The 19,987-nt window shown below is 43.5% G+C and overlaps 1 protein-coding gene across 1 annotated transcript; it reads right to left on the bottom strand.

Moving 5' to 3' along the window:
* Positions 1-6: 6 nt before the first annotated feature.
* Positions 7-18,800, bottom strand: LOC114041216 (zinc finger protein 501-like). Its single transcript, XM_027859568.1, has 5 exons — positions 18,778-18,800; positions 18,338-18,472; positions 14,969-15,095; positions 13,542-13,637; positions 7-2,842 (listed from the first exon to the last, which is right to left on the bottom strand). Exons 2-5 carry the CDS (start codon positions 18,368-18,370, stop codon positions 1,530-1,532), a joined length of 1,569 nt encoding a protein of 522 aa, XP_027715369.1. The 5' UTR covers positions 18,371-18,472; positions 18,778-18,800; the 3' UTR covers positions 7-1,529.
* Between the last annotated feature and the right edge of the window lie 1,187 nt (positions 18,801-19,987).

The raw sequence follows: 19,987 nt of genomic DNA, 5'->3' as shown, positions 1-19,987 counted from the left end.
CTGCCAGATTGCTTCCAATTTTTCTAGTATTTTGTAGTGATTAGTAAATTCTAGCCCCAGAGTTGGGGTCCTTAGATTTATTGAACCTAGGGTTATTATACTCAACTTTTTTTTAATGTTATATACCTTATTCATTCAATTTCTCAAGTTTGTTTTTAAATTGTTCCCCAGAAATACAAGCTAGAGAGCATTTGAGGCAGAATTTGAATCCATTTTCCTGATTCTAAACCCAATGCCCTCTGTTACAGTAGCGCCTTCCTCTATCCTTTTCTGAAAATGAATTTGAATGAAAAGTGATTAAACTGTCCACTTTAGTATACTAACTCTGAGACTTATAGCCCATGAAATAAATAACAATAACTAGCTTTTCCATTGTAACGTAACACTTACAAAGCTTTTCTACAATTATCTCATTTATTCCTCATATCAACCCTAGGAGGTAGTTGCTATTATTATCCCCGTTCTATAGATGGGGAAAAACCAGGCAGGAATAGGTTAAGTGACTTGGCCAAGGTCACACAATTACTAAGTATTAGAGATTGAATTTGAGCTCGTCGTATGGCTCCATGCAGAGGAAACTATCCACTGTGCTACCTTGTTGATTAAAAAAACGATTATAGAAATAAATGTCCAACAGATACAAAAATATTTATACCATGACACTTAGTGTCACTAAAAGAACAGGAAACAAAGTATTGATCAATTAATGAATAGAAATTATGGCATATGGATGCTATGGAATATTATTAAAGAATAATAACAAACATTAGGATTTCAAAGAAATATTCACTATATTTATGGGACTTTTTCATCAGTATGAAATATGGAATATATAGCCAAGTCTAAACTGCAGCAAGAAGCCTTCCCTCATTACTTGGACCCATAAGTTTTATCTCCACCATCATTTCTCCAATATATAATCAAGTATGAGCTCCACATACACACCCTGACATTGAGAAAAGGCATTGCTTTTGTAAGTGTTCCCATATGAATATTCTGATGTCTAGTCATCTACCTCTTCCACAGAAAATCGTGTTTCCATTGAGGAAATCTGTAAGGCTTTTCTCCACCACGAATCCTCTGATGTAAAGTAAGAGACGATCTCTGGTTGAAGGCCTTCCTCTATTGAGTCCACATAGAGCATCTCTCCAGAATGAATTTGACTGCCTTTCCTCAATCGTTAGTGATGAAATTTCTATCTAGTATGAATTCTCTGATGGGAAATAAGGGATGACTGTTACTTGAAGGCTTTTTCACACTGATTATATATATAAGGTTTCTCTCCAGTGTGGATTTTCTGATGTTGAGCAAGAGAGGCCCTCCATCTGAAAATCTTTCCACACTGATTTCATTTATAAGGTTTTTCTCCAATGTGACTTCTCTGATATACAGCAACACTGGAGTTCTGTCAAAAAAAAAAAACCCTTTCCACTTTGATTACATTCTTAAGGTTTCTCTCTAGTGTGGATTCTCAGGTGGTTAGCAAATCACACCCTATCTAAATAGGCCACTTCACACTGATTACAATCTTAAGTTTTTTCTCCTGTGTGGATTCTCTGATGAAGATAAAGACTAGAGCTCTGTCTGAAAGTCTTTCCACATTGAGTGCATTTATAAGGTTTCTCTCCAGTGTGAATTCTCTGGTGTTCATTAATACTGGATCTTGTTCTGAATGTCTTTACACATTGATTACATTCATAAGGTTTCTCTCCAGTGTGGATTCTCTGATGTGTCAAAAGATGGGCCTTCTGAGTGAAAGCCTTTCCACACTGATTACATGTGTAAGGTTTCTCTCCAGTGTGGATTCTGTGATGTACAGCAAGACTGGAATTGTGTCGGAAAGCCTTTCCACATTGATTACATGTGTAAGGTTTCTCTCCAGTGTGGATTCTCAGATGGTTAGCAAGATGGGGTTTATCTGCTAAAGCCTTTCCACATTGATTACATTTAAAAGGTTTCTCTCCAGTGTGGATTCTCAGATGGTTAGCAAGAGTGGACTTTTTTGTGAAAGTCTTTCCACATTGACTGCATTCATAAATTTTCTCTCCAGTGTGTATTCTCTGATGTACAAGAAGATTGGAGTTTTCTCGGAAAGCTTTTCCACATTGATTACATTTATAAGGTTTCTCTCCAGTGTGGATTCTCTGATGTTTAAAAAGACTAGCGTACTGTGTGAAAGTTTTTCCACATTGATTACATTTATAAGGTTTCTCCCCAGTGTGGATTCTCTGATGTATAGCAAGACTGCAGTTTTCTCGGAAAGCCTTTCCACATTTATTACATTCATAAGGTTTTTCTCCAGTGTGGATTCTCTGATGTTGAATCAGTTTGGAATTCTGTGTGAATGCCTTTCCACATTGATTACATTTATAAGGTTTTCGTGCAGTGTGAATTTTATGACGGTCAATGAACTTTGAGTTCTGGCTAAAGGCCTTTCCACCTTCATTACATATATAAAGCATTTCTCTAGTATAACTTTTCTGATGTCTAATGAGGTTGAATGTCATTTCCTGTTGAAAATCTTGACACATCTGCACTTGAGGAGGCTTTGAATAAGACTGAATAAGCCCAGCCTTTTGAGTTAAGCATTCCCTGTCTTCACTATACTGAAAATAGTCATTTTCTGAAGTCATTTCCTTACACTGAATTGGGACTGAATGTTGTCTGAAACTCTTTGCATCTTTATCAAATTCACAGTTACCATTTTGATTTTTCTCATTCTTGATATCAGAGTCACAAATTTCTCTCAAATTGACGTCACTCACGAATCTTGGCTGGTGAGATTCTTCCACAGAGATGTTCAGTTTTGCAAGTGTCTCCACGTGAAACCTGGTCCTTGCATCTGAAGGAAACACAGTGTAATGATTAAAAAGGCTGAAGAGACAGAATTTCTGGGTAATTTAGTCATTTTATTAATAAGGCCAACATTATTAATAAAAGGATGGTCATTCAGCCATCTCTGTTGACCAAAGACCCCTAATGGTTGTGGGTCAGTTTATATGCCCTTCGAAGAAGATGTGTTCCTGCAGGATGCCTAATCACCTCTGACTGGTTAATCTAATGGGAAGTGGGCAATCCTCAATGACTCTGGTCACTTAGATCTTGGTCAAAAAGACATCAATTTCCTATCTTTATAATGGACATTTTCCCAGGACCTAAGCAAACCCAATGAGCAGGAATACACCTATTAGCCAAAACTTAGAATTTCTTTTACCGTCAGATTAGATCTTGGCCTGGGGAAGAGAGATTTCCTACAGACTGATTTCTTGATGAGGAAATATAAAAGAGGAAAAACCTTGGTCCTAATACAAAAATTACTTGTTAAATATAAGAGAGAAATATTCATTCCTCACAACAGTTACACACACACACACACACACACACACACACACCTCTTCCCAAAACTGGGAGAAAGTAAACTGACTTATATTCTGTCTCCCCAGTCAAAAAGAAAAATTTACAAACTTAATGGGCAGAGTTAATTAATTGACAAAGACATTAGATCACACCTGCAGGATATTTTAATTTAAGAACAACTTCACAAACAATAACACTGGATGCTCACAGCAAACCTGTGACACGGGCAAGGTGGGATTCCCATTACACTTTACAAATCCAATCATGAGCTCAGAATGGCAGTCACATGACCAACATCCCTGCAGGTGAGACTCAAACCCTGAGACTGAATGTGCTTTCTCCAGCACTAAATGGCCTTTCTCTATTTCACTTTGACTCCTTCATTCAAATGCTTTGTCATTATTCTTATTAATGTTGTGCTCAGGTAAATTTTCTGCTTTTCTATATTGACTAGTTTTGATGTAACTATCACATGGTCATCCTTTGTAAATTCCCGGTGCTGAGCTGAGAAACAGGTCTATGCCTTTCACCTGTCATCTATTAATTTTCAGTGTTATGTTCAACTTTTCTTATGTACTATTCAGATCCATAGATATGCCATTTGCTACATATATATTAAGAACTGATATTTCATTATCTGCCACATCTTTGGGCATAATGAAATTTCTCTGCTAATACTTAACTGCCAATTCTGTTTTTTTTTAAATCCACTGGAAGCATAAGATTGTTACCACACATGACTTCGTAAAGGATAGCTATTCTTAATTTATCTTTGAAAGTCTGGGTTCCCTAAATGAAAAAGAAAAACCAGAGACCTTGTAATAAACACAATAAAAAGAAATTATTCATTTCCCATGTTCAAAAACATCATGTCTCATTCTGCATCTTCAGACCATCCTCCTTCTTTCAGGAAGTGTGCAGCATGACTCACAATGAGTCGCTATTAGCAGCACTTCCTATTTAGTGGTTCATAATCATACTGGGAATTCTAAGGGATCTGAGCTAAAAATTCTTTAATGGCATCCCCTAAACAATAAATAATTACACAATTTTCATTTTTTTGAACTTTTGGACAATAAGGATGTACTTGTTTCAAACATAACAGGCTCCTTTATGCAGTGATTCCTATCTACAGCTACTAACTGTGTCAAGTGTTTGTTCTGAGGCCGGATTTGAACTCAGGTCCTCCTGACTTCAGGCCCAGTGCTCTACCCACTGCACCACCTAGCTGCCCCTACTGAGCAGATTTTCAAAGGATCTGGTTGGCACCAGAGGTCAGTCCTTCTGTAGAGTTTCTATGAGGATACAGGCACTGTGCCACTGGTAGAAAGAAGAAACTTACGTATGAAGATTCCTTTGCTTACAAATATTGTTTTATCTTGTGGTTATAAGCCAGAATTCCTAAGGGACAGAAAGCTGGGCCTAGTCAGGAAGACCAGAGTTCAGATCCAACCTCAGACACTTACTAGCACTGTGACCCTAAGCAAGGCACTTAGTCTCTTCTTGCCTGTTTCCTCAACTGTAAGATGCAGATAATCAGAGAGCCTGCCTCACCGCATTGTGGTGAGGATCAAATGAGTAACCTTTCTAAAGTACTTAGCCCAATGCCCAGCACATAGGAGGCACTGTATCAGTGCTATTTATTATATCATTTTTGTTATTGATATATCAACTAGATGCAGAACCACTTTGAAGATTAAGTTTGGTGGCTACTGAGTCAAATATTACAAACCTTTCTTCAAAGAAAAAAACATCCAATTTTGAAATGAGTTTCACCTATTACATTATGTTTAGCACCTTCCCAATTATAAACTTTTTTGATTTAAAAAAATTCTATTCATATTCAACAAAATCTGCAAAATAAAAAATTTAAATTGAAGTCTTACAGGTAATAAGTAGGAAATCTTACTGTATTTTAAAAAGTAATTCTTGCAGAAAGTCCCACACTAAATTTTCATAATTATTTTATGAATATATTATAATGTACATTTGTTTTCATAATTTAAGTAGGATAAAATATAATTTTATATTAATACATTGTAACAAAAGTATGGCAAAAGTGGACCAGGTCATTATTATAGGAATTAAACGCATTAATGAATAAGAATATGAGTAATAGTTTAAAGCTCTAGAACACACATACTATTGTTCAGTCTAAGAACAAAAGGTTTTGGGAACCACTGCTTAGGAGTCATGGTTGTTCTTTGCATTGATCAACATAGCTACAGTATAAATTATTCTGTTGCTTCTACTTACTTATCTCTTTATCTGTTCAGACAACTCTTCCCAGGTTTCTCTGAAACTGTGTCTTTTACCATTTCGCAAAGTTCAGCAATCTATTATATTCTTAGAGCATTTATTCAGTCATTTCCTGATAGATGGGCACCATCTTTGTTTCCAGTTCTTTGCAACAAGAAAAAAATAGCAGCTGTAAGTTTGTTTTATGTGTGTCTTTTCCTTCTTCTTCTTCTTTTTAAGGCAATTGGGGTTAAGTGACTCATCCAGGGTCACACAGCTAGTATCAAGTATTTGGTGTGAGGCTGGGTTTGAACTCAGGTCCTCCTGATTTCAGGGCTGGTGCTCTATCCACTGCGCCATCTAGCTGCCCCTCCTTCTTTCTTTAATCCCTTTAGTTGAGTGGTTATCACTGGGTCAAAGGACATCCAGGTTTGTGAAACTGGGGGCAGAGTTCCAAACTCTATTACAGAACGACATCCCTTTATTGTAATGCTGTGTGAATATGTTTCAAGGATGTTTCTTATACACAATTAAGTTATCTGGTTTAGCTTACTAATTCATTCTCTTAACTTCCTCCATTATTATTTAGTTAAGACAATTATGTTTTCTCTATCATATCCTCTTCTCCTCTTTTCCCCTGCCTCATTCTGCAGAAATAAACAAACAAACAAAAAAAACCAGATAAGTAAAGAGAATGGGATCAACATTTACTGCCTACAATTGAAATATCATGATCTTTACTCCTCACCACACTTATCAATCCATTTCAGTCCTAGTTGACTGGTTTTATTTTATTCTCTTATCTTTTTAATCTCCCCTAATTAAAGCATCCTCAATGGTGGAAACATTTAACAGTGGATAGAGCACTGGGCCTGGAGTCAAGAAGACTTGAGTTCAAATACAGCCTCAGATACTTACTGTGTGACACCGGGCAAGTCACAATCCCTGTTTGCCTCAGTTTCTTTAGGAATAAAATGAGGATGATAATAGCACCTATCTTCCAGAGCTGTTTTAAGGATCAAATGAAATATCTGTAAATCATCAGCATGTGGTGGATGCTACATGTTACTTTTTATAATCACTATTTTGATTATTTTCCTCACCAACTCTGCTATCCTTAAACTATTTTCCTCTCATCATCTACACACTTATTTCCCTGTTCAACGTAAGGTATTTCCACAGCCAAACACCCTCCTTTGCTGAGATCAGCTAAGGGAGGTTCGTGATCTGCTGCCACCTCTATGCTTGTATACTAGAATGCGAGCTCCTTGACAAGAGACCATCTTTTGCCTTTCCTTGTATCCCCAGAGCTTAGTACAATGCCTAACACATAGTAGGTACTTACTCAAGATTTACTGACTTTCCAAGTCCAGAGCTGACACCAGGACCCAGCCTCTCTCTCATTCCCTGGATTCTGGCCTCTTCCTTATTCCTCAGAGGCAGGCTCTGGCCTCAGCCCTATTTCTGTTTCTTACCCCTTACCACCTTTGTCTAATTCAAGCCCAGATGGGACCTGTCCAGAGCAGATGTGGGAGAGCACAGAGGTTTCTAGGTTCCTGGATGATTTGGTACTACAGGCTGTCTGGGAGTCTCTACCTCAATTTCCCTAACCTTAAGGAGGCACCTCAATGAATGTTGCCAAGGTTTTTCTGAAAATGGAGACAGAGATTGGGCCACAGAGATCAGGAAAGGGCCTTAGGTGGATGACTTATGCAAATCTCAGGCTAGGATAACTCCTTCCACATAAGGCAGCAGCCTCCATTCTTACTCACATGCTGCTGAATGGAGACAAAAGAAAATCATGAAACCAGCTTGGTCCACTGCCAATTTAGGTTACGTAAGTTGAGCTGGATTCTCATTGTGGCAAGGTAAATATCTATATCTCCCTGAGATACCTCCCTCTATATCTCACTTTTCCACTCTCCACAGCAGATTCAAATCTTTGCACTGCTTCCCAAACCTATTTGGTTTACTCCCTTCCAACCTCTCTCAGCTGAGAACTTAGTCTCATATTTCACTGAAAAATCAGACATTTGCAAAAAGCTCTCCTTCTTTTGTTCCTTTGCCCCAGTTTCCCAAGAAGAGGTGGCCCTTCTGCTTGCCAAGGCAAACACCTTTACTTGATAAAATAATCCCAATCATCCCCTTTAAATCCTCTCAGGTTAAGTCCATCACCTGTAATCTCATCATCTTCCTGCTTACTAAAGCCTTGACTGAAGCCATATCCTTCAGCCTCCTCTACCCTCTGATTAGAAGCCTAGAGGGTGGACTCTGAAACTTCTGGCAAATCCTTCCATAGAGGGCAGAAACTGGACTTTCTGGCTCACTCCACTGATCATCTGAAGATTGGCCTAGTTTCAACTCTGCAGAATAAGATGCTTAACCCCCTGCCCCCCCCAAAAAAAACAAACCAAAAACAAAAACGGGGACTCTCTGGTTTCCTTCCCCTGTAAAACCTCCACTGTTTTTTATTGGGTTCTTTTGCATGTTGCTCTTCTAGGGAAGGAACTGTCTTTCTTTTGACTGTATCCCTAGTACTTGGCACAGTGACTGGCACAGAATAGGTGCTTAATAAATGTTTATTGGCTTGTGTTACTGGACTGGGTCTTCCGCTCAGAATATTCCCTTCTCTTTCATCCTCATTTTTTCCACGAATCTTCAATTTCTCCCTGTCTACCGGCTCCTATCCTATTGCCACAAATAAAAAAGTCTCCTTGGTACTCAAAAAAGCCTCACTTGCTCCACTTATCTCCATTAAATGCTGTCCTATCTTTCTTCCCTTTCGCTGCTAAATACTAGAGATGAAATTGGCATAGACTTTGCAGTAAAAACTCATCTAGTCAAACAAGCTCATATGCCTACCACAATGAGCGTATGACAGACTCATGGCAACGCAATTGCCCCTTGCAGGAAAATGCCACACCACGATCACCAGTGTGTTTGCTCCTATCATGAAGAATCCTGATGAAGTCCAGGAAAAACTTTATGAACGCCTGGAGACTCTCATCATCAAGGTGTCAAAGGAGGACAAGCTTATAATTCCGGGTAACTTTAACACCAGAGTAGGCACAGACTACCAGACATGCCCCAAAGTCCTTGGGAGGAATGGAGCTGGAGACAGCAGCAGCAGTGGTCACTTACTCCTGAAGACTTGTGCATCTCATGACCTTCTCATCACCAGCACTGTCTTCCACTTACCTAAATGTGATAAAACTTCGTGGATGCACCCTCGGAGCAAATGCTGGCATTTAATAGACCACGTCATTGTAAGGAGAAGGGACAGACAGGATACGAGAGTGACGACGGTGAGGTGTGGCTCAGAGTGCCGGACCGACTCTGGAATTAGCTTTTCCAAGCTAAACATTCCCATCCAACAAAAGCAGCAGTCCCAAGACCGGACAACTACCCGAAGATGTAATGTCAACAGATCAGAGCATTTCTCTGAGTGACAACAGTCTCTTGGTAACTGGGAGGAAAGCTGAGCCAATACACAGCGGGTAACAGTGGAACAGAAGAGGAGCGGACAGCTTTCAGGGATTTGGTGGACAGGACCACATTTAGTGATCTGGCCCAGACTCCTCACAAACATCAAGACTGATTTGATGAAAATGACAGGGAGATTCAGAAGCTGCTAAATGGAAAATGAGAACACCACAGGGTTTACTAGCAGGACAGTTAATCCATCTCTACGAAGGCAGCATTTAACTCCGTCAAAAGTGCAACATGATAAACCATATAGGATTACTTACCATCTCAGGAAGGGGGACAGGAGGGAGGGATAGAATTTGGAACTCCAAACTTTTTTTAAAATGTTAAAAAATTATTTTAACATATAATTGGGGAAAAATAAAATATATAAAAAGAAAACAAATGATTTATGGTTAAAAAAAGATCAATAAAATGATACACAGTTATAAAAAGAAAAAAAGTGAAGTACAAGTGAAACTTAGAGAGAAGCAGGATTTTTGGCTCAGTAAGGAGGTAGCTGAAAATCAGTTTTATGTTGATAGTAACAATCCAACGTACTTTTGTGATGCTGTGAAGGTTATTTGTGGGCCAAAGTCCTATGGTGAATCTCAACTACGCAGTGCTGATGGAGCCACCCGGATCAGTGATAAGAACATGATCCTGGAGAGATGGGCCAAACATTTCTGTAGTGTTCTTAACAGACCCTCATCAATCGATGCTGAAGCCACTGACGGTTTACCTCAGGTTGAAGTCAATCCTTCTCTAGCCAAATTTCCAACTGAAGGAGATTCTGAATGCCATTAAGCTCTTCTCATATGGCAAAGCACCTGGTGCTGATTCTATTCCAGCTGAGATTTACAAGGCAGGGAGTCCACTGCTCCTACCAAAGCTGACTGAAATTTTCTGGATTATATGGCAAGAGGAACTTATCCTCCAGGAGTTCAAGATATCTCCATCGTCCATCTCTATTAAGGAAAGGGAATTAGGCTATCCTGTGACAATCACAGTGACTCTTGATCATTGCTGGCAAGATTCTTGCCAGAGTTCTCAATAGGCTGATCCTCTGGGATACGGTCATCTCTCTGAAAGCCACTGTGGCTTCAGAAAGGGCCAAGGAACAGCTGATGTGGTGTTTGCTGCCCGACAACTCCAGAAGAAATGCCAGGAGCAGAACAGAGGTCTGTATATAACACCTGTCAATCTAACAAAGGACACTGATATCGTCAATCATGATGACTTGTGCAAAGTTATGGCAAAATTTGGTTGCCTGGAGAAATTCACCACTATTGCAAGTCAGTTTCACGAAGGCATGCTTGCTGGGTTCCGGATAACAGACAATACTCTCGTGCTTTCCCAGCCACCAGTGGAGTAAAGCAACGCCATGTGCTTGTTCCCATGCTTTTAACAGGATGTTTTCTGCTGTGTTGTTAGACGCTTTCAACAGGGATGAAAGTGGTGTTGAGGTCAGCTACTGCACTGGTGGTAAGTCACTTAACTTGAAAAGGCTACGAGCCAAGACTAAAGTGGAGGGAGAGTTAGGGCATGGTTTTTTGTTCAGATATTTGTGCACTTAATGCAGCCTCTAAGGCTGAGATGCCATAAAGTATGGATTCTCTGCTGCTTGTGCAAATTTTGGCCTAACAATTAACACCAGAAAACCCAGAGGTTCTCCATCAGCCAACACCACACCATCTAAATGTGGAACCTTGGTTACAGCACATGGAGAAATTTTGAATGCTGTGTTTAAGTTTACTTACCTTGCATTATACTTTCCAGGTTTGCACACATGGATGATGATGTTGACACACACATTTCCAGAGCTAGTCCAGTGTTTGGGAGGCTCCGAAGGAAAGTGTGGGAGAGGAGACCTATTAGACTGACTTCCAAACTGGAGGTCAACAGAGCCATTATGCTGACCTCACTGTTGTAGACCTGTGAATCCTGAAGGGTCTACCAGCACCGTGCCAGGAACTGAATCGCTTCCACTTGAATGGTCTTAGGAAGATTCTGAAGATCACCCGGCCAGATAAAATACCAGACACTGAGGTCCTTTCTTGAACTGAACTGCCAAGCATTCAAACTCTACCGCAGAGAGCACAACTCTGATGGGCTGGCCATGTCGTCTGAACGTCAAAAGTACCTTTGTAAGACTAATTTACGGAAAACTCACACAAGGGAAACACTCACACGGAGGTCAGAAGAAGCCGAGTTCTTCTCTCTGAAGAACTCTGGAATAGATTATGAGACGTGGGAGACCCTGGCCCAGGACTGCCCAGCATGGGGCGCCCGCTTCCAAAAAGGTGCTGTGTTCTTTGAGCAAAGCAGAGTAGCAGTGGCCCTAAAGGAATGTGAGATGCACCAATTTAAAGACATCCTCACTCCAAACGCTCTCACGGACCATTTGTGCCCGGCCTGTGGTAGTCTTCTGAGCTCCTATTGCTCTGATCAGCCACAGGAGACATGGTGCACTTTGACCCCAACATGATAATGTCATTTTAGTCCTTTTCAAGAACAAAGGACCACAACCCATCTACAGACGGCCACTGATGACTGCTGTCTTCAACTCCTTTCTTTTCACTCTCTGCAGTCTGGCCTCCAACTTCCTCATTCAATTAAAACAGTTCTCTGTGAAGTTATGAGCCATCTCCAAACAGCTCAACCCAATGGCTTTTTCTCAATCCTCACCGTTCCTGACCTCTCCGCTACCTCTGACACCGTCAATCATCCCTATTTTCCTGGACACTCTCTTCTCTAGGTTTCAGGAACACTGCTCTCTCCAGGCTCTCCTCCTCCCCATGTTTAAAAGTAAACTCCTTACATTTTGGCCAACCCTGCCAAGTTCTGATTTCTCTACTGCTATCCAGTGCACCACCCTACCAATCACCCAAGCTTATAACCTGATGTTATCCATTCCTCATCGTCTATCGTACACTCACAACCTCTATTTCAATCTTTCGTTAAGTTCTAGATTTTACTAGTGGACCATTTCTCCCATACTCACCCTTCTCTCCAAACGCTGCTGCTTTCCTGGGTCAGGTTTAGATAACCACACACCTTTGGCGTTGTGAGAGCTTGCGGGTCGGCCTCACTGACCCAATTCTCTCTCCGATCCACTTCATCCTCCACGAGACGTCACATTCACTTTCCTAAATAAAGCCCACTTCCGAACACCTTTGGCGTTGTGAGAGCTTGCGGGTCGGCCTCACTGCCCCAGTTCTCTCTCCGATCCACTTCATCCTCCGCAAGACGTCACATTCACTTTCCTAAATAAAGCCCACTTCTGAACAGCTTTGGCGCTGTAAGAGCTTGCGGGTCGGCCTCACTGCCCCAGTTCTCTCTCCGATCCACTTCATCCTCCGCGAGACGTCACATTCACTTTCCTAAATAAAGCCCACTTCCGAACACGTCACTACCTACTCGATAAGCTCTAGTGGGTCCTGCCCCAGGATCGAATACCAAACCTTCTGGGGGCTGAAGTCCCAAAACCCTTCATCATCTTGTGCTGCGTCTTCCTTTCCATCTTCTTTCACTTTACTCCCCCTCCACATGTGATAGGCCAGTGGCACAGGCTTCTTTTCCGCTCCTTAAACAGGCTTCTCAATCTCGTGGCTCCATGTGTTTTCCGTGGCTGCCCCTCATGCTTTCTAAAACCCCACCATCTACAGTAAGTCCTTCCCAGGCCTCCTTAATTTTCCTGCCTTCCCTCTCTTGATTTGTTGTTCAGTCACGTCCATCGCTTCCCACTTGGGGTTTTCTTGGCAGATACTGGAGTGGTCTGCCATTTCCTTTTCCAGCTCATTTTACAGATGAGGAAAATGAGGCGAACAGAGTTAAGTGACTTGCCCAGGGTCACACTGCTAGTCTTTGTCTGAAGCCAGATTTGCTCTCAGGAAGATTAGTCTCTCTGATTCCAAGCCTGGCACTCTGTCTGCTGCACAACCTAGCTGCCCTCCCTCTCTTGATTAGCTCTGATTTATCCCGGACATAGCAGGCCTCCACAAAACTGTCTGCATATTGTCTTCCCCACTAGATCGTGAGATGCCCGAGAGCAGCCATTGTCCCCTGCCTTTCTTTCTACCTATGGCGCTTAGCAGAGTTTCTAGTACGTACTAGGTACTTAATAAATGCTTGCTGATTGGAAAGTTTAGGAAAGAGCTCATACAGGACAGCTTCAGCCCTCTCTGAATGCATTCAGGAGATTTCCACGCTCCAAAGCTGTAAGCGATGATGTCTTACAGAATCACAGATTTGTCACTAGAAGGGAAATGAAAGGCCACTATGTACAACCCCCTAATTCCATCGATGGGGAAACTGGGGCTCAGAGGTTCGGTGACTTTCCCAAGATTGTGCTGCTGGAAAGCATCTAAATAAGGATTCCAAGTCACGTCTTCCTGGCCCCAAATCCAGCATTCCCTTCACTACAACACAGATGCTTCTTGTGGGAACAATGTGCATATTCTTGCTTTCATCTCACTTACCAGGACAGGACTTCCTTGGGCCTTTCCGATCCAGGATCCGTGATGCTTCCCTTTCCTCCAACGGGGAGATCAAATCTTCTCTGAGAAGTGGAATTCCTTGGCATTGGGAATAGGGAAGGGAGGAGAATGGAGAGAAACTTAGACTTTACTCCTCTTTATGGAAAGGGACATAGAAGCAAAGAGCACAGGAGGGTTCCCAGGCCTCCTCACGGATGGTGAACACGGTCTGTGTTGCTGGGAGCTTGGGGTTACGGGGAGGAGTCCACGCAGCCAAATTTGGAACTAGAAAATGCTCTCTTTGTCTGCCTCCCTCCATGAAGGACGGTTATATTCCACAGCTTCCACTGTCGAGAAATGACAGCCAGCCAGGAGTTTAGTGGCGAGATCCCTGGACTTGGAGTCAGAAAGACTGAGGTTCAAATCCAGCTCAGACAACGAGGAGCTGTGTGGCCCTGGGCAAGTCACTTCGCCTCTGTTTGCCTTAAGATGGGGATCATCACAGGGCCAAACTCACGGGGTATTGTGCGGATCAGATGAAATAATATTTATAAAGTACCTAACAGAGAACCTGGCACATAGTAGGTCTGTAGAAAATTTCTTTCCCACCATCTGCACTGGAATTTGAAGAAAGAACAAAGTAAGAACAAAGATTAACGTGCTATACGATGCAGGTCTGGTTGTCAGAAGCTACAAATTATGCGTGTTAATGAGAACTTTTAAAGACTTTTTTGCTGTCCAGTTGTGTCCGATTCTTCACGGCCCCATTTAGGGTTTTCTTGGCAAAGACACTGGAGCGTTTGGCCATTTCTTACTCCAGCTCATTTTACAGATGAGGAAACTAAGGCAAACAGGGTGAAGTGACTTGCCCAGGGCCACACGGCCAGGAAGCGAATGCTGGAGGCCAGACATGAACTCACAAAGATGAGCCTTCCTGACTCAAGGCCTGGCACTCTGAGCTCTCTGCCACCTAGTGGCCATTTTAAAGACTAGATGCATCCCAAAGAGGAAGCAGTCAGCGGCCTCGTTGGGGAGGGGGTTCCCTTCACTGTCCATCTCGAAAGAAAACCTGCACGAGCAGTTTTCCGAGATTGTGCAGACAAAAATTCTAGACCAGGTAAAGGCGAGGCTGGATAACCTCTGAGATGAGTTCCAAGGCTGAGAATCTACAAAGCACTTTTTTTGGTTTTGTAACCTGAAGATACCTAAAACGGGAAAGACACAGCTTCAGGAGCAACACAGTCCCAGCTTCCTAGCACAAAATGAAAAGACTTGTTAATCAGGAAAACCAGAAAGCAGGAGGACCCTGTTGAGAGACCACCACTTTTGTGTTCCTAATAACTTACAAACGTTCAAAAGACCCTGCACACCAGGGAAGAAAGACACTCCTTTGATGGCAGATTCCGAGTTCCCGGGGGAGTTATGCTTACCCAGGGAGAGCAGGTTCTGGGAGTTCTCCAGCATCACCTCCTTGTAGAGCTCTTTCTGGGAATGGTCCAAGAGGCCCCACTCCTCCTGGGTGAAGTCCACAGCCACATCCTTGAATGTCAGTGACTCCTAACCATCAAAATTCACAAGACTTAGAGCTGAAGGAGACTTCAGAATTCACCGAGCCCCACCCTCATCAATGTACAGAAGGAAACTGAAGCACAGAGAAGGGGTTTCCTAACACTCACATGACTTACGAATGCCAGAGCCAACATTTAAAACCATAGTCGTTAATGGAATAACTGAGACAAAGCATTTTATATTCCAGTTGGAATAAAGCTGACAAATATCTTCATCTTCCTATATTAAATGTTTCTCCCTATGGAATCAGGGAGAACGTATGCTGTATCACTGAGGTATGAGAATCTGTAAAGGACAAAGAGAGGTGATGTGAAATTCCTTTGTCATCAGAACTCTCACAATGATATGTTAAAAAAATTTTATGAAGAGTTGTGAGAAGCTGGCAAGTACTATGTATTCTGGGGGTAAGGACACTACCTATAATCGCTGAAGAAAAAGCAAAGAAGAAGGAATAATCTATCTAATTTCCTAAAAATCTGAAATAAGGTCTTATCTACATGAAAACATAAAGGGGACTCTTAAGAAAGAGAGAGAAAGAGAAAGGGGGGGGAGAGGGAGAGAGAGAGAGGGAGGGAGGGAGAGGGAGAGCGAGAGCGAGAGCGAGAGCGAGAGCGAGAGAGAGAGAGAGAGAGAGAGAGAGAGAGAGAGAGAGAGAGAGAAATAACAATCTGGACTGTTGGATTGTACTGAGTAGTATGAGATTGTAAGGAGTCAAGTGAAGGGTTATTTATGGTTATATCAAGGGCTTGAGGTGACCAAGACTTGTCAAAGCCAAAAACATCTTATGTCTGTTTTATACTGATTGCTTTCACTTCTTAATGGCATATATTCATTTTCATATTTCATTATATAGAAATAAGAATATGATGAGGAAAGAGGGTTCCTTCACTTATTAAAAATGTAATTACTTCATTATGTAGGGTAGGAAACTGGGCTAATTCATGAGACAGACAATGTGACATTAATGAGAAATAAGTAAAACACACTGCTAAAAGTCCAGGACATTGGAGATCAAGAGTCAGGATAATGAGTTAAGAGGTAGACTAATGAATGAAATGAAAGAAATTGTCCAGATGTGAAAATGCCTTGATATATGAGAGGGATCATCGATTTTTCCAAACATATAGAGCTCGTGTTTGGCCAATGCCTTCTGCTCTGATGCTCTCTTATTTCATTATCTGCCATTACCGTTCGTGCTATGACTTGCTTTTTCAGAGGCTCTATTACTTAGGAACATTTCTCGATCCTGTGGATAACATTGTCTTTTCACTTTCATCATTTTGATTTCTTAACAAGTCTGAGGTAGACTCTTTTGAAATCCGTATTTCTCTCTTAACTTCCTTTACTTCTAAATTACTTAACTTCTGAGTAACTAAGGTATTTACTGCTCTTTCCCCACTTTTTGAGATTCCCAAGAATTGGCAAACCTTTCCTTTTCACTAGGGTCGAGTCACAATTCTTCCTTGCCTGCTATCTATTCATAGCATGAACCCTCACCATAGGAAGGCAGTACTCTGAGTGCCTCTGGGCTTCACCTTCCACACTAGAGTCAAAGTAATACTCCTCAATTATGAATTTGACCAGGTGACCACTCTCCCAATTTCAAAGGCTTCCTACTGCTTTTAGGATCAAATGGCAACCTCAGCCCCAGTGGCTTTGAAAAGAAGAGGATAATTTTGAAATGTTCTTTTCAGAGCTGTTCATCTTTCTGTAACTCCTTCTCTTCCCTTCTGGCTATTTTAAAAAATGCTTCAATGACTTTCTATTTTTGGGGGGGAGCAGATATAGAAGAGTATGGACAAAATTATCCACAGTTAAAAGAATCTGGTGACTTAGTGGACAGAATCTTGAATCTGGAGGCAGGAAGATCTGAGTTCAAATTTGACCTCAGAAATGTACTAGCTGTGTGATCCTAGATAAGTCACTTAAGCATAGTGTGCCTCAGTTTCCTCAATGGTGAAATAAAAGTAATAAGAGAATTGTGAAGAATGTGCAAACGGGATTTAGGGGAAAAATAACTGACTGAATATTTCCTGTTATTACAACCCTTAGACTTAAAGCCCGCCTCTTACACAGGTAAGGAACTTCTCCCTCAGTACTTCTCTTCTCTCACTACAAAGGAATAATTCCGGGGACAGGGCAGAATTCTAGGCATATTGCTCTCTACTTTTAATCGGGTCAAAAAAGGCAAGGAGTAGCATTTAGAAATGCTAATTGTTTTCTTGGGTCAGGTTCTAATAGTTATGCTAGAAACCTCTTAACAGCTTAAGAATCCTCTTTTCTTTTTAAAGTAAAGTCCTTTTTCTCTACCTTTCGCCCACCTAAGTGACCTACCAGATCCTATCCAGACCTATTTTGTTAGGGTCCAGAGCGGCTACAAGAGGGCAGTGCACCTGGCTGGCTACACCCTGCGCTGCCTTAGCCGATTGTGGCCAGCAAGGCCCCTGACAATGCTTGCAAGAGGAACAAGATATTATTTTTAGAATACACAAGGCTCCATCTGACCAGGCCCACCCACCTTCCCCTCTGCTTACACCTCACTCCCTCCACCTCCTCTCACCCACTCACACTGATCTCCTGGCTTATACTTGGTTAAGACCCTGCATGTCCTGAGTCTGGGCCTTTCCAATGGCCGTCTCTCATGCTTGGAGTGTTCTCTCTCCTCACCTCCACCCACTGGCTTCCTTCGGGTCTCAGCTCAAATCTCACCTTCTAAAAAAACCCTTTCCTGGTCCCTGAAACTGCTGGATCCTTCCCCTCCCCCTACTCTGTCTCTAGCTTTTATGGACACAGATGCCTAAATGCTGTCTCCCACATTAGACTGTGAGCTCCTTGAAGGCAGGGTGATTCCTCCTTCCTTTGTGTCCACAGGAGGTTTGTACAGGGCCTGGCACAAAGGAGCCACTTTCTAAAGGCTTATTGACTTGAGCTAAGAAATGGCAAATGGGGGGATTCAGAGAGCCCTGGGAAGGCTTGTGTGAACTGTCAAAACCAGGAGGGCAGCAAGTTGCGGGGAAGTTACCGCTAGAGACTCAAGAGCTCATGAAGCAGTCCAAAGCCCGGAGGAGGGCAGGGCAGTGTTGATACTACTGCCTTCTATTTCAGAAATATTTTTTTTAAAGAAACAATAATTAGGTAAGAGGGACTGGCAACTTCAAGACAACCGTCTATATCTAAGGAAATGCCCAGCCTTGCTGATGGTGTCGACCCTGGGGCTGCCCCGCACTCACCTGCCATGGGGATCTCGGGGGTCCGGGGGCCATCCCCTCGGCCTCCCTGCCTGGGCCAGCTCTTGGTCCTCTTCAGGGGAGGCAGAAGGATCCGGGGGAGACGTCCCCGCCTTCACCCCCAGGCAGGGGGCTGGCCTACAAGGATTTACGGAGGGTGAGACCCCCGAGGGGCCCCCAAGCCCCTGGCACTGCCCTCCCCAGCAGAAGAGGGGGCAGCAGGGCGGGCACGGGGACCACTCTCCACCCCCTTATTCCTTCTCTCTTGCCCCCTCCCCTCTCCCATCGCCCCACAGACACCCCCGAGGCAGGAAGGGGCTTCCCGTCCCCCACGGAGGACACAGACTCCGGGTCCGAGCAAGGCCTGGAGGTCGGGCCGTGGGACCCCTGGTCGGGGAGGGGGGTGGTGATGGGGAGCCTGGCCAGGGAGGGAAGGCACTCACCCAGAGCTCCGAGGGAAGGAGGCCGCCGGCGGAGGCGGGGCCGGGCGGGGAGGGGCTCGGACCCCCGGGGTCTTTCACGTGCACGAATCTCAGCCTCCGGGGCTCCGGCTTCCACCCGGTCTGCGGCTCCGCCCCGCCCCCGAGGCCCCGGGAGCCTGCCAGGCCTCCAATGGCTACAATGTGGCACTCAGGGTCACGACCCGCGCCCCCGCCCTCCTCGGCCAGAAGCCCCGCCCCCAGCCCTGGGCCGCCTCGCGCCACCCAAGCTCCACCCTCACGCCCCTTCCCATCCGGCGCGTCACCTCAGAGCCCCGCCCCCAGTCCGCGCTCTCGCACCACCCAAGCTCCACCCCCCAGGCCCCTCCGCGTCACCTCAGAGCCCCGCCCCCAGCCCGCGCCCCCCGCACCACCCAAGCTCCACCCCCCCCAGGCCCCTCCCCATCCGGCGCGTCACCTCATAGCCCCGCCCCCAGCCCGCGCCCCTCGCGCACCCAAGCTCCACCCCACCCCAGGCCCCTCCCCATCCTGCGCGTCATCCATAGCCCCGCCCCAAGCCCCGCCTCCCCAGCCGGCTCGGGGCTCTGGACGTCTTCTCAGCAGACTGTCCTGCAATGTTGTCATTGGTATTAGGTTTGTAAACTGGGGTTGGAGGTTGGAGGGGGAGGTGGAATTTTTTGCTGGTTGAAAAAAATGTTTTTTAAAAATGAGCCTAAGAAAACTCAGGTACTTTTTACAGCTATAGCTAGGAGAATTCATAATCCACCATATAGATATTTTAAAAAACAGATCATTCTAACTACAGAAAATTTAAATGTTTTAAAACAATAAAGAAGCTCCAATAAGGAGAGAAATTAGAGAGTGGAGAATATGTTAAATGTTACTTGGAAAATGACCAATTCAAGTCATTTATGTTCAAGAGCTGGAGAGCACTGACATCAATGTAGATTAGGAGTCATTGCCAACACGTGAGGGCTGAAAGGATCTGAAGTGTTCAAATGTTCCAAATCACTAACGTGTGTGTAACTGTTCATTTAAAAATAAAATTTAGGGGGCAGCTAGGCGACGCAGTGGATAGAGCAGCGGCCTTGGAGTCAGGAGGAGCTGAGTACGAATCCGGCCTCAGACCAAACACTTGACACCTACTAGCTGTGTGACTGTGGTCAGGTCACTAAACCCTGGTTGCCTAAAAAAAAAAATTAATAAAATAAAA

This window comes from Vombatus ursinus, unplaced genomic scaffold, assembly GCF_900497805.2.
Source record: "Vombatus ursinus unplaced genomic scaffold, bare-nosed wombat genome assembly UNPS02014170.1, whole genome shotgun sequence".
NCBI classification, from domain to species: domain Eukaryota; kingdom Metazoa; phylum Chordata; class Mammalia; order Diprotodontia; family Vombatidae; genus Vombatus; species Vombatus ursinus.
This window is presented reverse-complemented; position numbering and strand designations above follow the sequence as displayed.

Coding starts and splice junctions, on each gene's coding strand:
- LOC114041216 (XM_027859568.1), bottom strand. CDS start 18,370: ATGGCCCCCGGACCCCCGAGATCCCCATGGCAG. Junction 13,638..14,968: donor CCAGAACCTGCTCTCCCTGG/GTAAGCATAACT, acceptor CCCAATGCCAAG/GAATTCCACTTCTCAGAGAA. Junction 2,843..13,541: donor CCCAAGGAAGTCCTGTCCTG/GTAAGTGAGATG, acceptor TGTTTCCTTCAG/ATGCAAGGACCAGGTTTCAC.